This window comes from Vombatus ursinus, unplaced genomic scaffold (genome assembly GCF_900497805.2).
Source record: "Vombatus ursinus unplaced genomic scaffold, bare-nosed wombat genome assembly UNPS02014794.1, whole genome shotgun sequence".
NCBI lineage: Eukaryota > Metazoa > Chordata > Mammalia > Diprotodontia > Vombatidae > Vombatus > Vombatus ursinus.
The window spans coordinates 15315651-15338254 of NW_020954572.1; the positions used below are offsets into that span (position 1 = coordinate 15315651).

At 37.5% G+C, this 22604-nt stretch overlaps 1 protein-coding gene across 1 annotated transcript in view; it reads left to right on the forward strand.

Moving 5' to 3' along the window:
* NPAS3 (neuronal PAS domain protein 3) overlaps positions 1-22604 on the forward strand; it is a 1128724-nt gene that overhangs the window by 1004253 nt on the left and 101867 nt on the right. Inside the window, exon 7 of the mRNA XM_027870104.1 lies at positions 18884-19002. Within this exon, the coding sequence (XP_027725905.1) occupies positions 18884-19002 (119 nt within the window). The remainder of the gene's footprint in view (positions 1-18883; positions 19003-22604) is intronic.

Genomic DNA, 22604 nt, shown 5'->3' on the forward strand with positions numbered 1-22604 from the left:
TTGATTGGCCAAGAAAGACAAGTTAATGATATTTAGACAACTAAACACTGTAATGATCATAATATGTATCTATATTGTGCCTCATGGTTACAAAAGACTTAGGCTAACCCTAACCCTAACCCTAAATGCCTGGCATATAGTGGGCACTTAATAAATGTTTACTGATTGACTAACGAAGTCTACCACCTCCCTGGTAAGAAAACAGGTCGTATACTTCACCTTTAGCTCTCTGGAATCTTGTTTTTATCATTACATTGATCAGAGTTGTAAAATCTTTCAAAGATGCTTTTCTTCATGATGTCATCATTGTATAAAATTGTTCTAGTTCTGCTCAATTCACTCTGAATCAGTTCATAGAGGTCTTCCCAGCATCCTATGAAATTGTCCATTTTATAATTTCCCATGGTGTGATAATATTCCATTATATTTATATACCATAAATTGCCTTGCCACTTCTCAATAGATGGACACTCTCATGTTAGTTTTGGATTATTATGAAAAGAGCTGCTATAAATATTTTTATACAGATGGGTCATTTTTGTCTTTCTTTGTCAATCATATTTCCTTTTTTTTTTTTAAAAAAAAGACATGCTTTATACAACTTCTCCATATTTCTTTGCACTGAATTGAACGAAGCCACTCATATCCTTCGTGTGCCTCTCCATTGACTTTTTGAATAATTCTCTATTCATTTCTTTAGACTTTAGTGTATGAAATCTATACTGGTGGAAAATCAAGGTGCAAAAATATATCATGACAAATGAAATAATGGAATCCACAAAAACAGAGTATGCTACTTTCACTCTTCAAAATGTATCAAAATTTAATCATTTTGCAAAATTGTAGGTCAGTGACAGACTTAATATAAAACAAAAACCCAAGCATACCTCAGAAAATAATTCTATTCCACAATGTTCTGGATGGAACAAGATTGACAAATCTGGCCAACAGATCAAATATCTGCTATATTTATTTAATTGAGGGAATAAACATTTATATAATGCCCACTATGTTCCAGGAACTGTACCAAGTGCTTTTTATACATGGTATCTCATTTATTCCTCAGAACAATGCTGCAAGCTAAGTACTATTATTACCTCCATTCTATAGTTGAGGAAGCTGAAGCAAACAGAGGTGAAATGACTTGCCCAGGATCGCATAGCTAAGAAGTGTCTGAGGCCAGATTTGAACTCGTGTTGTCCTGACCCAGTGATCTGTCCACTGTGCCACCGCCTGCTTCTGTTAACAGGTTATGGGAATGTTGATATGAGACGTAGGTCAGCAGAGACCATTTAACTTCCTCTTCCTTCACCACCATACTGCCATTACAATATGCCATAAACCCTCAGTCTAGATATGCTACTGAGTAGGCAGGTTTTTAGAAGTAAAGCGCTTTATGCCTGTATCCTAATTTGGAGCATAGTTATTTCGACATATTTTTGCAATAGCTCTGCTTGTCTTCCTGATTTTACTTCCTCATAGCTAGCACGTACCTCTAGCACAACCTCTCAGCCACCTGATTCTCTTATCCCTGTTACACATACAAAGCACTTAGGGAAAACTTCTACCTTCTTTAATTTCTTATTTGATCTTATTGAGACTTCAAACATCTTGACCTTTTCCTATTCTTCTTCCTGCTCTATTCTACACAGGAGGCAACTAAGGAAACAAAAATACTGGACAAATGAGGAAAATTATTTTTCCTAAGGTCACTTTCCTGTTTTACCTCAACTGGATGATAACTTTGTATCCTCAAAATTCCAGTGTCAGAACCAGGACCTGAACCCAGAACTATTGATTCCAAATTTTGTGTTCGCCACTATCCAGTAGTCCCTTTCAACCCTACCCACTCCGAATTCTACAACCAACCATTTTTTTATTTTTAAAATTTTCTTCATTTATTTTACAAGCGTTTATTATTTCTCCCTCTCATTGCTGTCATCAATTGGATGATAAAAAAGAAAGAAACAGAAAACCCTTATAACAAATATGTATAGTCTAGCAAAACAAATTCTCACTGGTTATACCCAAAGATGTATGTCTCATTCCACATTCTAAATCCATCCTCTCTCTGTCAGGAGGAACTAGGTGGTTTGTTTTATCTTCAGTCCTCTAGACTCATGGTTTATTGTTGCAATGATCCAAGTTCTAAAGTATTTCAAATTTGTTTATGTAATGTTATCATTACACAAATTATTCTCCCAGCTTTTGCACACTTCATTTTGCATGAATTCATGGATGTCTTTCTAGCTTCAACTGAATCCTATGACACAATAGTATGCCATTTCTTGTGATAAAATAGTATACTATTCATATACCATAATTGGTTTAGACATTCCCCAGTAGGTGAGCACCCCCTTAGTTTCCAGTTTAGGACTACTACAAAAATAACTGCTACAGATATTTTTGTATGTATAGGCCCTTTGCCTCTTTCTTTGATCTCCTTGGGGTATAGACTTAGTAATTTATCTCTAGTCCAAAGGAAATTCGGAGTTGAGTATCTTCTTGGAAATAGCTCTGAATTCACAGCTGGCCATTCCACCATTGTTCTCACTAACATTTTAGAATTGCTGGTTGTAATCATTGAACTTCCACCATTTCTGCCTTGCCAATCCTCAACCCTGCTTAAACCTTACTCTTCCTCCATTCCTGGGCTTCCAAGCATTGATGGAGAAGGTCATGGAACCACTCTGGTTCACTATAATTTCATGCTCTCTGACCTCAGCCTGAACCTCACCACTACTTAGAAATTCTTTTACAGTATTCATGTCTTTTTAACTCTCTATGTATTCCTCAAAGCACCTTTCCCCAACCCTTTCCTACTCTCTTAAAGCCTGCACAGAACACTCTCCCTTGATGACTTTGCCTCAAACTTTGCTGGAAATGAGTCCATATAACAATGTAAATTCTGGAAATTTCCTTATCTCAACCTCACGTTTTCTGCTTTTGCTGTCTTCTTCTTTTCCACTATTCTCTGTGGAAGAAATATCTTTCTTTATTTTCGAGGCTGATTCCTTAGCCTACGTGCTAGCTCTTAAGCCATGCAGCATCCTCTCCATGTAGTCCATCATCAATATCTTCTCTGCCTCCAAACATGCTCAGGTTTCGCCTATCCTAAAAAACATTCTGTTCTCAGCATACTCTCATTCTGTTCTCCTCCATGAATTCTGTGCTCCAGCCAGACTTGCCATCTCCTGTTCACCCCAGTGGTCCTCCACTTTGGGGCCTTTCTTCCATACCCAGTTTATTTTTACTTTCCCCACCCCTAAAAGAAAAAGAAAATGAAGAGAAAAAGGAAGGTAAAAGGAGGAAGAAAAGGAGAACAACAACAAGGCTACCTTCTCTTTCTTGGAATCCTACACATACTTGAAAACCCAGGTAATCTTCACCCTCCTCAATGGTGATCTATCCCCGCCTTAGACATCACATAGTACTTTGAATTTCTCTAATGAACTTATCGTGTACTATCCTATAATATAGTTATTTTTTATGTGTCATATTCCCCCTACTAGACTGTAAACTCCAGGGGAGCTTACAAGTTCATGACAATGTTCTTATCAGCATTTTGTTAAATGTCCCAAGTGCCCAGTGTTTTGCATATAGTAGATTAAATTAAAATAAAAATATTTCCCAGACACTTCTACCTACCCCCAAGCTACCGCTGTATCTCTCTTATTCACTAATAAACTCCTGAAAAGAGCAATTTATATTCACTACCTTCACTTCCTTGCCTCCTGCTCCATACATTACCCCTTCTAATGTAGCATCTTCTCCCACTACTCACTGAAACTGTTCTCTCTGAGGCAAGAGTTGCTAATTTTTTGCTTGTCACAGACCCCTTTAGCAGTCTGGTGAGACCTATGGGCCTTTTCTCAGAATATGTTTTTAAATGCATAAAATAAAATATGTAGGATTTCAAAGGAACATAATTGTACTGAGATGCAATTATCAAAATACTTTATAAAAACCAACTTAAAAGATTATGTTAAGAAGTCATGCTGTAAGGATTCTCATAATCACCAAACTCTGCTAATTTCTAAGTCTTCTTTCCTGTTCTTCGGCACTACAGATCATCTTTCTTCCCTCCTCTCCTTCCTGATATTTTGCTCCATTCATTTCCATGGCATTGCACTTTATTAGTTCTCTTCCTACATGTCTGGGTATTTGTTATTTCTCCATTATTTCCTCTTCCTCCTAACACTTCCAAAATTAAATCATTTTTTCTGTCATTAACCCTCTTCCCTCTTTGCCTTGGCAGTCTTACTCATTTCTACAGTTCTAACTCTCATTGCTCTTCTGATGATTCTCAAGCCTGCATCAAGAACCCTAACTTCTTTTCTGACTACCAACTCCCCATCTCCAACTGCCTCCTAGATAAGTCTACTCAGATGTACTGCTGTCACATCATACTCAACATTTCCAGAAATGAGCTCACTGTCTCATTTCTCTTCCTTCTAAACCAGTTCTTCCTCTTGGTTACCTTTTTATTCATAACAGCATCATTCCACTAATCACTTACGCTCTAACCCTTGAAATTAGCTTTTCTTCCTTACTTGTCTTATGCCCCAAATTCAATTAGTTGCTGAGTATAGTTAATTCTACCTACAAACTATTTCTTATATGCCTCTTATCCTGCCCTTATTATTTTTCACCTGAACTTTCTTGTCTACAACTTATAATTATCAGTATAACCTCTCAGTTCTCTCCTCTACCCCCCCATCTCCTATAGGCTTCTTGAGGGCAGAGAGAGTGTCTTACTTGGTTTTGTATCCTCCTCAGAGTATAGTCCTCTTGATTTAAGTTTTAAAATTCTAAAAGCATTATGAGCAACCAGAAAATGGTTCTCCCTTTCTCCATATAGTTGCTCAAGAGATAATTGAATGGATGAATGAATGAGTATCCCTAACCCCTAACCAGAACGTATATGTAAGTATAAAACTCTGATAGAGTAGCTAAAGCAAATATGGGGAAACGAAGTGACTATTCAAAAAAAAAAGTTAGTTATTGTCTCTAAGGTGATAAGCAGCAAGGTGGTACAATGGATAGAGTACGGGGCCTAGAATCAGAAAGACCCAAGTTCAAATTCAGCCTCAGACACATATTAGCAGTGTGCCATTGGACAAATTATTTAACCTCTGTTTTCCTCAGTTTCCTCATCTGTTAAATGGGGGTAGTAATGGTATCTCTCTCCCAGGATTGTTGGGACGATCAAATAAGAGAACAATTGTGAAATACTTAGCACAGTGCTTGGCACATAGTAAGAGCTACATAAAACATTATCTATTGTTAGTATTATTATCCTAGCAAATAAAATATTGCCTTACAGATGAGTTGATCAATTTGTAAAATCAAAGAGTGAGCTTTTGGGGCAACCATTCAGAAGGCCATATCACCTATCCCAGTTATAGATCATAGTGACTCTTTAACCATTAGGGATCATACTGTTACAATGAGCTTATACTAGATACATCTGAGTTATAAAAATGAGGCAATAACAATTTTTTGCATGAGCTCCTAGGATTGTTTGTTTAATATTCTTTTATTTAAAAAAATCAATGTGTGCAAACCCTTGGCTATTTTTCCCCATGCATCTGCATATAAGCAATAATATTTTGTTTGGAGCAGACAGCAGTACATAACTGTTTCAGGTCACAAGGCGCCATTTTTGTTAGTAACATAGCTGCAGAACAATGAATACAGACAGTGCGTGTATATGTGCATTTATGAGTGTGCTTGTTCATGTGTAATATGCCCCTATGTACTTCCATTTAGAAATACAGTATGTTAACATCTGTACCAGATACAGATATTTTGGCCAGAATACTAAAAATAAATAAATTTGGCAACCTAACACCATACTGCCAACTCATTCCATGTCCTTTGGGTAGGCTGCATAGAAGATTCATGTATATAAAATAGTGTATTAAAGTAAACTTACAAAAGCAAAGAGCAATCATTGCAACTGTAATTTTTCCTTCCTCTTTGGGATTCTAATTTTAAAAGCATTAAAGAAGACAGCTGCTCATGCTGTGATATGTGCTAAACAGCCTGAAGGATGGAAAAAAATATATTTGTAGCTCATAATAACTATTGACCTTTCTGATATACAATGTTCTCTGTGTTAGCTATTCTGTTCTATCAACAGTGAAGATTGAACATGACTTTTTAATAGAAAACATGGGGTTTCAAGCTGCCTTCACAAAGGTGTTTATGTATTGTTATTTTGTATTGTACTACAAAGACTAAGTCCTGATGCCCTTTGTCTGACATCATGTTTGTCGTAAGAAAAAAAAAGAAGGAAGAAAGAAAGAAAGAAAAGCCCTACTGTTATTGAGTATGTTTTATATGAGAAATTGGCTCGTAACCACTTTATAGTTGTGATAAAAGCATTGCCACACTCGATCCCATACGCAATATCAGTAATGGAATCCAAGAGCTGTCCCAGGAGCACACGCTATATTTTTCTCCAGGAATAGATCCCTCAAGTGGCAACATTTACAGGGGGTTTCCAATAAGATTTAAAATACTCTCTTGCAGTATTCATAGTGTTTGTTCTTTGGAGTGCAGAGGCTGATATGCAATGGGTCACATTGGATGTCATGTACTCTCAAAGGCTATCTTTATGATACCCAGTTTTCTCCTTTGAACCTTCCTAGTACTTAGTGGTTGTGTATAGAACACCCACTGGTAACAGCTTGACTTTGACACTGTGTATATTTCCCTAGAGTGGTATCATCCAAATACCAACTGTGGCGCAGCAGCGTGAGGCAGCTGAATACCCTTCTCTCCCTCGGGGGACAGCCTCCCCAAGTAGTAACCCCTGCTTGGCATATGAGAATATGAAAAAGCAACCCTGTGCATTTGTAATTCTCATTCCAGATAGGCTGGCAGCACCAGGAAGCACTGTCAGAGAGCTCAACGCTGTTGGATGGTGTGGATTTGAGGATTTATTATTTTTTTAACACTGTAGTCAAGAATTTAATAATTACCAGCTCTGAACCCCAGTTATTTTCCCAACTATGCCCTGGAATTTCAGTTAATGATTCACAAGTTTCTAGGCAAGAGCTAAAACCTAACAGCAAAGGAGGAAGAGAAGGGAAAAATGATTTGGTCTTAATAAGACAAAAATCAATTGTACTTTTTCTACATCTCCTGGGGCAGCTAGTGGATAGAGTGTCAGGCCTGAATCAGAAGACTTATCTTTCTGTCTTCAAATCTGGTCCCACATACTTCCTAGCTATGTGACCTGGGCAAGTCACTTCACCCTGTTTGCCTCAGTTTCTTCATCTATAAAATGAGCTAGAGAAGGAAGTAACAAACCACTCCAGTATCTTTGCCAAGAAAAGCCCAAACGAGGTCACAAAAAGTCAGACATGACTGAAAACGACTGAACATCAACAAATTACATCTCCTATCTCATAGGGGCCAATTATCAAGGCCAAGTATAATTCTGCTTGCTTAGCCTAAGACATAGATGCACACATCTTGAGGCTACAGAAGCCAGAAAACTCAGATTTACAAAATGAAAAACAACTGCCTCACTGACAACACATTCTGGAGTTTTTTGTTTTGTTTGTTTTTATTTTTTGAAAGGAAGGATGGCATATCAGTGTCTTCCTCTAAGAGAGGAAGAAATTCACTATAATCTGACTCCCTGCCCTCCTAACTTGCCCTGAGGTTATTCAGACAACAGTGTTGTATAATGGAAAGATTGCTAGAATCTAAGTTCAAATCCTGCCTTTGATGCTTGTTACCTGTGTGACCTTGGGTAAGACACTTAACCTCCCGAAACCTCAGTTTCTCATCTGTAAAAGAAGAAGATAGACTTAGATGACCCTGAAGTCCCTCCCAGCACTAAATGAAATATATGTGATAGAAGGCAGGAAAACTAGAATAAAACCAATGAAAAATTTTCCCCTTTGGAAGGGAAAAATAAATAATGGAGTCCTGATGAAATTCAGGCTACATTCACAGTGTTGGCACCCTTGGAATTCTGTCAAATAACCTTGCCAGAAAGTTCTCCTTCTGGGACCTTGAAGGATTTTCTCAACTTAGGCTCCCTCATAAAGAACAAATTGAGAGCAGAAAACTGAGTATTTCCTCTTTCTTCCCCAAATGCTAAAAAAAAGAAACAGAGACAGAGACAAAAAATAGAAATAGAGGCAGAGAGAAACAGAAGCAAAAACAGAGAGAGAGAGAGGGAGAGAGAGAAAGAGAGAGAGGCAAAAACAGAGACAGAGAGACAGACAGCAAACAAATTGCTTGTCCCCATAGGGTATGTGCTTCCAATTCAGACATTTTTCACATGCCTACTATGTGGATACATATAGACACTGTGGATACAAAGCTGGGAATGAAATAAGTATCTTCAAGAAGTTTACATTCTACTTGGAAGCTACAGATAAGTAAATGGCAAGTTATTTGAAGAGGAAGAGAACAGTAGCAACTAGGAGATAAGAAAAAGGCTTCACAGAGAAGATGGCAGCTGAGCAGAACTCTCTGGGAAGATAATGGTTCTGATAGGGAGAGGATGACGAGCAAGTGCATTCCAATCAGGGGTGTGCTGGAATCAGCTCTAACCAGAGCCAGGGAGCCAACTCTTAAGTTATTAGTGTGAGCATTTACACCTTGAAAATTGGCAAAATCAACAAATCAGGGATTGATTTTTTTTTGTTTTATTGATTGTCTAGACTTAAGAAAGTGATGGAGAAAATGATAACAATGCAGATTAAACCTAAAAGTGTGTCATAGGTATATTTTATTTTGGAAAGCCAGGAGTACGTCTCAGATTGTAGGCATAAAGGATAGCTAGTGCAAATGCCGAAAAACATGACATCTAATTTCAAGTTCAGGGAAGAGCTTAGCTCAAACATACAGTATGAGAAAAGGTGTGCATCATGAAATAAAGGACAGGTAAGAAGGAGTTTGTATTTTATCCTTGTAGCATTAGGAAGCCAGTGAAGATGTTTATAGCTGTGTAGCAGATGGAAAAAGTAAAAGAAAAATTCAGTAGTTACACCTTATAATTCAACAATATTGCAGCAGTGCAATACTCACCCATGAAAGAATGGCTTTTCTGCATAGAAAAATCAATACTTGCATCTCATTGGACTTGACATGTGATTTCACCAAGTATGCATTGAGCATCCATTACATTATATATTGCTTTCTTTTTTTCTCCCCTTCAAATGGGCCAGCAGTGCTCAGGTAGTACTGTTGCCCATATAGATTACTTGCCTCCAAAATGCATAAGACAGTACATCTCTTTAGACTTCTCTATCCTAGCAACTGGGCAATGCGGTGACTTGGAGGCAGAAAACTGTCAAATCAGCCTTTCTGGACCTTAGTTTCTTCCTTTATAAAATAGAAATGAAAATAGCATCTTCTCTGCAGAGTTTTTGAGAAGATCAAATGAGTTTTAGTATATAAGTGTTTTGCAAATCTTAAAGTGCCATGTAAATGTTAATTTTCATCATTATTATTGTTGTTGTCTTCTCAGGTAAACAAAAAATCCAACTGTGCTCCCTTCTGAGAGGGCAAAATTTTATATCTATTGTCCTTGGGTGGCACTGTTATTGAAGAAGAGATATGAAAGTCTTTATCATGGGAAAGTCAGTATTTAATTAAGCATTTTGCTCTCTAAATATTAAAAGAAATTTAAAGCCAGAAAAAACTATCCTGTCTGGCTTCTTTTCTCTAGTCTTCCTTTCCCAGATATCTCTTTTTCTTTCATCCCCTGACACTTTAAAAGTCTTTAGCTTTCTTGATACAAAATGGTTTTAATAATTTACTGGTGAAATTTTACATGGATTTAACTTATTTAAAATTAAGAAGGAAATACCTACACTTATGGGACCCAGACCTGTAGAGATCAGAAGAGATGACATCTCAGGTTCCAAAAGGCCATGGGGAGAATTTTTTTTTATTACCTTTTAAACGTATGCGTGTTCACTAACTTCCCAGAGATCTGGATGGCATGTCAACCTGGGACATTTTCTTGAAAGTCAAGCAACTTTATTTAAACTTACAAGTGCATAGAGAGCTGGGAGATTCCCACCTTGTATCATTTGTGTACATTTCACTCAGCCATCCGAATCAGCTCCTTTAGAGATGTTCTGGTCTATTGGGCAAGTGTGGATACATTTGTAAATGTTTAGATAATGGATTAAAGCCTAGTAGGCTGTAACATTTCTAAGGGGCTTTTCAGAGTTAAATTTTTTTTCCAATGATAAGTCTCTCAAATATCAAATCTTTATTATTTTCCCTCTAACAGGCTGAAACATTTGCATTTCCCTGTACAGGTAGCTTTAAACATCCCAAACTTAAAGACCTATCTCTTTGTTTGGTTGTTTAGTGTTTATCAAGCATCCATAATGCTCAATATGTGGTCCAGAATGACAAATGGTGCCCTCCCTGCCTTTTAGTAGCTTCCTTTCTAAGATGCCAAAGTTCACAAGTGTATTCCTTTCTCTTCAGTAGGCCTGGGTTTTGTTTGTTTTTCTTAATGGATTTTATTTTCTGTGCTGATTACAATTTATGTTGCTTGTGTTTCCTTTCATTTGGGTTGTCTTTTAAGGATAGTTTTTAGAGCTTATTCCAAGGTAGGAGAGAACTACTATTCTGGGCCATCTAAATGGGAAAGGCTTCCAGAAGGAAATGGGTTTTGGATGAGAAAAAAGATTAGGCTTAGGTGATGGGAAGTAGACATTTATTCTAGACAAAAGACACAGTGTGGAAAGAGCTGGGATTGAGAGGGATTGGAACACAAATGAAGTTTATTTTTTTTTATTTTTCTTCAACATTTTGCTGAAAGTTAAGCTGCAGGGTTGAAATTTGTAGGTCAAGTTTTGGCTATGTGCTATTTATTCTAAAGTCATTCATTCCAAAATACTACATCTTAAAATGGAAGTTACAGTCGCCTGAACTGTTTTTGTGCCTAGAATATGGCTGTGATGGAGAAGGATTGGGGGGACGAGGGGAGGGAGGACGAAGCAAGGGATAAATGCCATGGAAATAATTTTGTTTCTCCAAGAGAGGTAAAATACCCAATAGCTTCTGAGTCCTCTAAAATCCATCATGGATGTTTGCACTTTGGTTTGTCTAATGTATTGTCACCATGGATCTGAGCACAAGGTATATGAAGGAAATGATTGGCTTAGTCAGTGAACTGAAGAAAAGAAAGAAGCACATTTAACTTCATATCATAACAGCCTCTCTCTCTCTCTCTCTCTCTCTCTCTCTCTCTCTCTCTCTCTTCAGTCATGCTGTTTTCAAGAATGGTCTTTTTCTCTATAAGGATTCACATTTTTCTCAGAATTTTAAATTTTTCCAGCCACAAGTCACATGGAAAAAATGTTTCTTCTTTTTCCTTTTCCATTTCCATTTCCAAATACTAAGATTTAGTATTTAGGAAGACTGTTATGCTGAAGTCTTTATTAGTTAACATGCCTAGAGAAAGGATCCTTTACATATCTATACACATTTTTAGAACCCTGAAGACCTGGTCAAACTGTTGGAAGTCAGATCTGCCCTAGGTTTGGCTCAGTGCAAAATGGATCAGGGAACATTTCCACCCCCCCCCATCTCATTGTCTTCCTCATCTCTCCTGACAAATACCAAATGCCAGGCAGATCACGATCTCTAAGTTTTATATCTAGTCCAAACACTTCAGATGGAGAAATTGAGGCCAAAGGAGGTCATATGCCTTGTCCAAGGTGACACAGATAGCAAATGGCAAAAGTGGGATATCAACTCAGGTCTTCTGATTTTAAACCCAGAATTCCTTCTACTAACCCATACTATGTTCATTGAGTATGTTTAGTAATTTTTCCAGTCATGTCTGACTCTTTGTAACCCCTTTTTGGGCTTTTCTTGGTAGAAATACTGGAATGGTGTGCCATTTCCTTCTCCAGCTCATTTTACAGATGAGGGAACTGAGGCAAACAGGATTAAGTGACTTACCCAGGGTCACACAGCTAGTAAGTGTTTGAGGCTGGATTTGAACTCAGGTCTTTGTGACTCCAGTCCTAGCTGCTCTTCCCACTGGGCCACTAGCTGTCCCACTGAGTATAGTCCCATAGAACATATATTCAGTCCCCTGGTTCTCCGACTTCCCTCTTATCATGAAAGATAAGGACTTAAATGATCATAGCTCCCTCTCTCAGAGCTGTTACACAAGTACATGAGTCCTGGATTAGTCCCATGGTTCTCAGTACTGGTATAACCCAGAGCTAGGATGAGGCATTTGTATTCCTTAGGGTGTTTGGAAATTTCCTCCCTATCATGTTAGAAAATTGTGTCCATATTTTCCACCATAGTCAGCTTGAAGTCTTTGAGTATAACACATAGAACATGATGTCACAAAAGAAATATCTTTATGTCACATAGAGTATTCAGAAATTAAAACATATGCATTTGTAAAAGTCATATATTTAAATGTTGTAATAAAATATTTACAATAATTAAAATTGTTACTCAGGTATTATGCCAGACAAAACTGACCTTTGATTATTATTGTTCAGTTGTTTTTCAGTCATGTCTGACTCTTTGTGGTCACTTTTTGGGGTTTTCTTGGCAAAAATACTAAAGTGTTTTGCCATTTCCTTCTCCAGCTCATTTTATAGATGAGGAAACTGAGGTAAACAAGCTTAAGCAACTTACTTAGGGTCACATAGCTAGGAAGTGTCTGAGGTCAGATTTGAACTAAGAAAGATGAGTCCTCTTGACTCCAAGTCTGATACTCTATCCACTGTGACACCTAGCTGCCCAAAGCTTTGATCGTACCATACCTCTAATGTTGTGATCATTTTTAAGTACCATATTTCAGGAGATATATTGACATAATGGAGTGTGCCTAATGCTAGAATAACTAAGATGGTGAAGAGACTAGAAATAATGTCACAAGAAGAGTAGTTGAAGGAAATGAGATGTTTAACGCTATAGGAGAGTTGAGCTGTGAGACAGATGGAAAGGCCCAATCTACTTGAATCAAGTAGATTCAAAGAGAACCTGAATGACCATTTTCATCGATACAGAATCCACCGGGAAGGAAACTATCTTTAGATCAGTGGTATCACACCCAAATAGAAATGGGAGCACATTATCTATGTTCTATTGTATTTTATTTATTTTGTTAAATGTTTCCCAATCACATTTTAATCTTATTCCTGATATTCTAGCAGCACTGCATTTGACACCTTTGGTCTTGATGACCTTTGAAGTCTCTTTTATTTCTATAATTCCATTACTCTATCCTTTTGCCATTACTTAACCAGGTTTTATATTTCTAATCCCTGTACCAGGTTCCCTAGCCTAGAAATCATTCTCTCCAGAGTACTTAGTCACTTATCGCCATTCAATGTTTGGAGATTTCCTTACTAACATAATTCAAGGTTTAAGAATACATTTTATTTAAAATTAAGTCTCATAACCTCTCTGAGGTATTTGTTGATAAGAGTCTAGAGACACATTTTGTAGAGATTGTTGAGGTTGAAAAGATAGAAGTAAATTGCCATGGCTGGAGAAATTGCTACTCTAGAAATGTCATGATATATCTCAATGAACTTAGAATGTTAGCTTGTGGCCTGATGGAGGTGACAGGTATGTTGTACAGAACAAGGGTAATTGAAGCATTTGGAAATGGCAATATCATTAACAAATAAATTTGATGCATTTCCAGTGCCTGGGCTCTTGGTATTGGGCTGATAACCATTCTGGAATCTTCAACAGATACTAACTAATAATGCAAATCATCATACTTACTTGTTTTGTAACTTTTACAGTGTGTGCAAAAACTGACTCTTCTAGCACTAAGAAAATTTAAATTTATTAGACATTGAGGTTTGTTCTTTTTCTTTATGTAGTTGTTTTCTGGGATAACTCTGGAAAGTTAAAATGGGGTACTCCTAGGCACTTATACTTCACCCTAGCTTCATCCCCTGAATTTCTGTGGGATCCTAGATATGATAATTAGCTTTTTGTGTCCTAGATCTTTTGTCAGTGGGAGCATGTAACAGTATATGCCACAGCGTTTTATATCTATAAAGCTCTCTAAAAATATTTCTTGGTCACAAACTTGGTCTAGTGTCTTTATTCTACTACCTTGTCCTCTAGATACTGCCCCCCTCCTTGCCCCCACTGCCCTACTCCATTCTGCAAATCTTTTAACTGTCACATACACCCTATCAGGAGTACTTTAAGGTGGGGGAAAAACTACAGTTATCTCATCCACATCTCATGGGTTAAAGGAGTGGTGCTCCTTCAATCTGGAAAATTTGTGTAAAAATTTTTGGTCCTTCCTTCCTACCAGAGAAGTCTGAATTTTTTTTCTTTTTCTTTTTCTTTTTCTTTTATGGATTGTTTACAGTACCTTATTGTAAAATTTGGGTTAAGTAAATATTTATTCATAGGCTCTGTGTCATCTGCTGGCCTTCGAGTGTTGTCTGTGGCTTCCGTAAAACTCCCAAAAAATTCTCATTTAATTTCTTATGCTGACCCACCATATATTAAAACCATGATGGGGAAAGTCTTGATGTGGAAGGCATAACTGTGTTTCCTTCCATCTCCACAAAGAACCTTAATCATAAACTCAAAGATTTGGGGATGGAAGGGGCTACCCAACTATCTGATTTTACAAATAAAAGAATCCAAGGCCTGAGAAGTAATTGTTTCCAGCTCTTTCCTTTTTCTTAAAATACATTTTTTCCCATTTAATAAGAATTTATTTATTTATTTGGTGAAGCCAATTGGGATTAAGTGACTTGCCCAGAGTCACACAGCTAGTGAGTGTTATGTGTCTGAGGCTGGATGTGAACTCAAGTCCTCCTGACTCCAGGGTCAGTGCTCTATCCACTTCACCACCTAGCTGCCCCCTAAGCGCTTACTTTTTCTCCCTTCTCCTCCCCACCCCCCACCACCATTGGAAAAAGAAAAACAAAATCCTGTAAGATAATCATAACTGAGTAAATTAAATTTTCATTTCACAGGGAAGATTTGAACCCCCATCCCCTGACCCCAAATCCAGCCCTTAACGTACTGTGCCATACTGCCTCCCTAGAATGGAGTTCCTTACTTGAGTTAAAAAAGATTCTCTTCAGAACTGGTATTTGTTGGGCCTGTGAGATGTAGATTATAACCACTTTCACATGAAATATCTTTTTTGCCAGCTGTTGGGTAAATGGAGAGGGGAGCTGTTGAGGAGGGGAAGAGAAACCCTTGAGGAGTGTGTGCAGTAAACGCTGAGTCATAATTCCAGAAGCTTCTTGTGCTGCTTGAGACATAAAACCACCCCAAACCAAGGGAAACCGTGGGTAGTTTTAAGTGGGTTTTCTCAGAACTTGGGCTCTTTGTCCCTGTCTATCAACCCTTCTCCTTTCTCCGCCCTCCCCCACAGAACACTAGGGCTGGAAATGAAAGCTGGAACATCTATTTAGGCTTTGAGTCTTTTGGCTTCAACTGGACTGAGCTATGGCTTTAGCGCTGGCTATCCAGGGCTTAATTGACATTAGCTCCATACGTTTAGATAATTACTATTGCAACACAGTGGGACTTGTGGTACTTAAGGCCTCAGTTAGGGCATAATGTACCAGGCTGCCTCCCCTGAACGTGCCAGACTCTAGCATAGCATTTCTTCACTCAGCAGGAAGCACCCTTGCTGCGGTTTCAGATCTGCCCTGTAAGTATTATACTGTAAAGTACCACATAATAAAAACAATCATAATTGCTAATGATGCCTGAATTACCCACACATCTAATATCTCCACGGCTTCTTGGTTGTTGGGTCAAAAGGTACCCAGAACCCTGACCCTGAAAACATATTTCACATCTTGGGAAAGTTTCATTTCTTATAAGCTATTGCGAACATAATATTGCTGAATAGAGCAGAATTTCTAAGGCTAGGTTTGTGGTATGGATTCCGATGGCTTCACAGCAGTTTGAGTCTCTAAGGACTGGTGCCAATAAATGTGAAAGGGACCAAGGTAGATTGGCATACTTTTCCATTTCCACCAGTTTGAAAAAAAAAAGCTGTAAATTAAGTCTAACCTTAAATGTATAATCTGTCCTTGGGAAGAAAAAAAAAGAATATAGCATCTTCAAGCTCTCAGCATCCCTTACGAGAAAAAATTGGTTCTAAGGGTCTCTGATCTTGTGTTTTAGTAAAATAGAACCGCACGGCTGAGTGACAGTTCTGATCTAAAGCATTTACGTTTAAGTTTTGATCTCTCTGCTTTTGATTAAAACTAATGAGCTCATTTAATTCAAAATGGGAATCTCTGATAAGAGAAATAAGGTTGATGTGATTGGATTAGAGGGGCAAATTAAACTCTTAGAGCAGAAGTTTGTGCTTATATAGTGTATTAAAAAGCTGTTGGCGTATTATGGCGTGTTAGATGATGAGAAAAATTTCATAGTAATTCATATTTAATCAGAAGAAATGAAAGTACTAAATATAACATGGCTCGGCTTCTCCCTCAAGTGATAAAGAGCTGTACGTTTAAAATGACATCGGATTCCAGCTCTCTAAAACAAAAAAAAAAAAAGGAAGAAAGAAAGAAAAGAAAACCCTTAAGAAAGACACTAGAGAAAGAAGGACTCTTGCCAGTGGTCTCATCACAACAGAAAGGAAATGCCATAAATATGGCAAAGCATAGTCATGATAAAACAAAGACTCTGCAAGAGGAACCCTGGATCACCAATATCTTCATTTTCAGTGTGTGACAGATCATATTCTTGCATCCCAGTTTCAAATTTGATGGAGGGAATGAAAAAATGAAAATTTCTTTTCCTTGAAAAGACAGTCTTTATATACGCATTCAAAGGCCCTATATAAATATAGATGCTATGCATCTTAGTGTATATATATGTATACATATGTGTGTGTATACATATACACACACATATGTGTGTGTATGTTATCCCATACAGATTTATTGGCCCTAATGGGGATAGAAAAACATGATTAATGAAGTCAAGAGATTTTAGCATGAAGATTCCAGGTCATAGTGATTGTAAACACCACAGATTGAAGTGATACACACACAAAAACATATTATTACATATATATGGACATATATGTAGGCATTATTACATATATGTTTGTATTATATCTATAGCTATGGATATAAGTATAGCTATGGATGGAGATAGGAATAGAGATAGACAGATATAGATAAAGATAGATACAGATGTAGATATAGGTACACATATAAATATGTTGCTTAATTCCCTGCTGTTTACAATCACTGTGATCTACAATCTTTATGCTAAAATCTCTTGACTTTGTGAATTATATTTCACTACTACCACTGGGGCCAATAGGCTTATTATAGTATTCCTCAAAAGATTTTAGTGGTGGAAAGAGGGACGGGAGAGGGTTATAGTGGTTCAGTTATGTTTGGGAGAGTGAATTTGTACTTCCAAATTAACATTGCTTTGAAGATTTTATAGAGAAAAGTCAAAATGTACAGCCTATGAACACTTCCAAAGCAAATAAAAATTGCATATAATAATAGGAGATGTGATGCGACGAGGAAACCAAAGGCAAGTTCCTTAGCATCTCGGTGCCTTAGAGAACTTTTTAAAGAATGTAGGTCTCATGCCAAATCTGCATTTGTGGAAGGAGTTTCCATAAGGGAAGTTCCCTACATAGGTGAAAATTACAAATCTGAACCCTAAAAGAAAACAGAAAGTAATAAATTGTGTTTCAAGATTGCTACTTTGATTTGTTTGATTTAAATAAGATAGGCCCTATTTTTGGAGACTAAGATTGGAAGGGATTAGAGGCCATATAGTCTATGCTGTTTGTGCAAAGACTTTGAAAGCTCAGCACCTCAGAAGATAGAGCTCATTGAGGTGCAGGCAAATGTGATCCGTTCTATCTTCACAAAATATGGATGGAAGGAAGAAGTCAATATCTTGCCTGAAGTAGGGAATGAAAAGACAAAATTGTATTTTCTAATCAGAGACAGGGAACTGAAGGGCCTTTGGGTTAGAGGAAGGCTGTCGGTGGCAAGTTACTTACTGTCTGGATTGTATCTCTGGGCTTGAGTGTGGGCAGTATAAGGAACATTGGTTCTAGAGTCAGGGGACCTGGGTTCAAATCTTACCTCTGATGCTTATTATCTGTGTGACTTTGGGTAAGTCATACATGCTCCCTAGACTCCAGTTTCTCCTAAAAGGAGAGTGGATAGACTTAATTGGCTTCAGAGGTTACTTCTAACTCTAGATCTATGAATTGTAAGCCTTATCACATTCATATGGCTCCCTGGAATTTGTTTTGAAGATTACCTAGTTGGAAAGGTAAAAGTTGTCCTATTAGTTTATCCAGAAACAATGCCGTAATTTATCCCTTTAAAACCAAAGAAGTGAATCTCAGGAAAAAAGTAGACATCCTCCCTGCCATGCTATCAATTTTATTAAAGGCGTTTAGTGGTACTTTATGGTTCTTAGGGTTTGCAAGCAAGAAAAGAAAACAAGATAGAAGAAAGTTCACTACCCAGATTCAGGTTATTCTCATGGATCAGCAGGTCTCTGTTTTTCTTGTAGACTCTGAGGGTTGGCAAGTCACCCATCCCAGAACTATCAAAGCCTCAAGTAACTTTACAATTATTTCTTTATTTTTTTTAACCCTTACCCAGGATGTCACCAAAAGTTATGAGTTAACAGGTTGGAAATTTTCTTTTAAAGAGCCTAAAAAAGAGTTATTCTGTATACATTTTTTTTTTGCAAAGTAAACATTTTCTAAATGAGGTAAATTGATTACAACACTCTTAAACATCCATCAGTCATTTATTTTTAGTGAGCTCAAGCATCGCACCTGAGAAATAGCTCAGAGGAGATATGTACAAATCTAAATCATGTGTGTATGTATTTTTGTATTTCTCAGTGGAATCAACAAGCCCCAGTCTACTAACCACTGACAACACCCTTGAGCGCTCCTTTTTCATCCGAATGAAATCGACTCTGACCAAGCGCGGAGTTCACATCAAATCGTCAGGATATAAGGTAAGCCTGGCTGCAGATTAAGAGACATTTCTATCTCTAGTCAATCCTATGTCATTTGTGGTTGGTTTTTCTTGCTGTTGTGGATACATATTATATGCCTGGTCTTGAATGGCACAAAAGCTTTTTAATTATACTCCAACCTCCCTTTGGGGACTCATTAGACCAGTCAGTCTCACTTCAGCCTTTGCTGTTATATTGAAGTGCCCCATGTAATGCCCTTTCTTAAAACACTTCTCAATGATAGTCTCAATACTATAGAGAATAATGGGAGTGCAATTTAACAGAGAAGGTAAGCTCAATTAATATCATTCTTTTAGGTCACTGTTACAAAACTGCTGCTCTTGGGAGGAGGCCAATTCCCACCTTCTACTTCTCTTACCACTTTGTTGTTGTTTGTTTTTAATAAATATTATGCCGATGCCCCTTTTTGCATTGCTATCATTTCCCACACTCAAAGCTAATAGACCCCTTCTCTTGTAACAAACTATGCTAAAGCAAAACAAATCAACATATTGGACACATCGGACAATATATCCTCATCACATAACTAGAGGCTACCACTTTTCTATCCAGGGGCCTCTCATTTACTTATCACAGTAGAGAAAAAAGCTCTACAAAGAAAGGTTTACTGTTCTAATAATATCCTGGTGCTGTAGGAAGTCACTAGGGCTCTTTGGCTAAAACACTTTGCATGAACTTCTGTGCATGCACACCCACACACATAAAGAAGATAATTATCTGGGAGTTGGAAAATACATTTTGAAACTATCATTAAACATTCCATAAAAGCCCGCAATGTGCTGTTGAACTGTGTTCAATAAACTTATAAACTTTAGATGTGACCTCTACCATTGTGACAAATGCATGTGAAGTCATAGTGATCATTCTTATTGTTTTAAAGTTAAGACTAGGAGGATTCTGAGCTTAGGAAATTCAAACATTGCAGTTACCATAGCAACATAAACTAAGCCTACCTAAATACCTGTGAAATTTATGAGATGCCTTTGGCAACTTGAATGGTATCTAGTTTGACAACACCTTCACTGGTATCTTGCATTTTAGAGGTCAAACAGAAAGTTCCATGATATGGATATGCCCAGTGTCATCTTTCTCAATTTCAGAACTTGATGACTACTAATACCTCAGTTCTGTAAGCTCAACATAGCATAGTGAAGGATTTTACTTTCAACAGATCATTATTATCAGGAATTAAGATTTACTATCCAGGACTCAGAATCTGGCTCTATCCTTGAACTTCAGAAGATGAAGAAAGGGAAAAAAAAGGTGATAAGTTTCATGGATGGTTAGAACTCTGCCTTTAACAGGGCCAGCATAAAATCTGGCTAGCATATGTGGAACAGTCTTAATCTCTAAATGACTGAAATTTAACATGAGCTCAACCTTTACAAGGTCAACTGAACTAGATGTAGCTCTTATAGACATAATCTTGGAGTTTCATTTTGGCTTGGGAAGAGAAAATCATAATTTTTTCTTTAGGGACAATATGAAAGTTTCTTCCTTTGATGTTAACTGTACCTCTGCCCAACTAAGTTTTTAACATTAACGAGTTTGAAATTGTATACAAATGGGATTAGTGCTATTGAAAAGTGCTGTGAGGGCAGGAAAAAATGCATTGCATACCTTTCAGCAAGACAGTAACCCATCCATCACTTTCCATGTTGGAGAACTCTATTCCATATCCTTCAGTAAATTGTCACAGAAAGTACACCTAAGGTTCCTATAGATTTCTTAGCATGGTGGAATACCTATGGGGAGTAAAAAACTGTCCATTGGTTAACTCTTGTTCTCACTATGTGACTGATCCGTTGTTTTGGCCAGTAAAGCATTTCTCTGTGAACTAGAATGTATAAAACCGAAACACTGCACAATTAATACTGGAGATATATGAGAGATTCTCAATGTTCTCTTCCATCATGAAATGATAGAATTTCTCTTATTGTTCCAAACCCATCCTGATAGTTGGAAATTTCCTAAGGTTACTTCAAAGACTTTCAGTATCTTGTCTTGTTGCTCTGAAAACGATATCACACCCAGCTTGTTGAGACTAAGTCCTTCCAGAAAGCCTTTTTATAAAGAAACTTCAGGCGTTTTTTTTTTCCCTTAACATCATATAAATCCCCCACGCACATCAAATTCCCTATTTCCCCTCATTCCCATCCCCAAATGTCCCTCATTAATTAACCTGATTTGGATTAGTGGCAGGGTTGGTGAGGCCACACTGACATGACACAGCTAAATAACATTGCTATTTATCTGCTCATTCTCAGTAAGTAAATCTTGGGGCATATAAAACATTCAAATAAAACTGGTAATCACCCTGCCACCACATAGTAAACACAAATAAAAAGAAACAACGATGATAATTTCTCTGTGCTCACTACAATTTATTACCCCTGCACTCTAAGTTTTTTTTTTCCCTTGAAGAGACAAGATGTGAAGCACTGCCCTATGAGAATAATTTTTGCCTTCAACTTTTACTAGGGACTTTCCAGATTTAGTGTTTTTCATTTTCTTTTCATCCCTTTTTCTGTCTTTTTCTTCCCTCTATTTCTTTCTGTTCTTAGTAAATGTTATTCAATCTTTGTTTTTTCACTACAGTCTTTGGAAGTAGGTGGTACAAATGGTATCAGCTTCATTTCACAGATGAGGAAACTGAGAGTCAAAGAAGTGACTTGCCTGGTAAATATCAGCTATGAAATTCACAAACTCTGGTCTCCTGACATCAAGGCCTTTGGGAATTTTTCTTCCTTGTTTAGTCACTTTTGGTCATGTCCAACTCTTCATGACCCTATTTGGGGTTTTCTTGGCAAAGATACTGGAGTGGTTTGCAATTTCCTTCTTCAACTCATTTTACAGATGAGGAAACTAAGGCAAACAGGGTTAAGTGACTTGCCCAGGGTCACACAGCTAGAAAGTGTTTGAGGCTGGATTTGAACTCAAGTCCTCCTGACTCCAGGTCAGCACTCTATCCATTCAGCCACCTAGCTGCCCCTTAGTTAATGTTAGTTTCTCTCATTTTCCAACGGGATTGTGGGGGAGGGAAAGGAAAAAAGCCCTCTCACCAATGTCCCATCCCATAATTACTTTAGTGAGAAGTTCATTATTTTAAAGTTAATATGTTCCTCCCTCCCCAGAATTAGCCATATATTTAGTCTTTTCTCATGGTATCATACTTCTCTCTCCAAACCTTTGTACAATTAATCATCATAGCTAATCCCTTTATTTGTAACCTTGAAATCATTCCATCTCATCACCTATAGAACTTCACTATAGCAATCTTATACCCTTTCATATATCTTAAACCTCTCCTTCTCCATTAACTCCTTCCCCTCAACATAGGATCATAGGTCTATTACAGATGGAAGACAGGTTGGCAATCAATCCACTCATTTTGCAGATGAAAAATCCAAGTCTCAGAGTTTAAGTGGCTCGTCCATGGTCATACAGCCAGTAGGTATTAGAGACAGAATTTTTATCTGTATCACTTTACTCCAAATCCTAAGTTCTTTCAATTAAACTATGTAGCCTTTCTGCCTCTCTCTCTCTCTCTCTCTCTCTCTCTCTCTCTCTCTCTCTCTCTC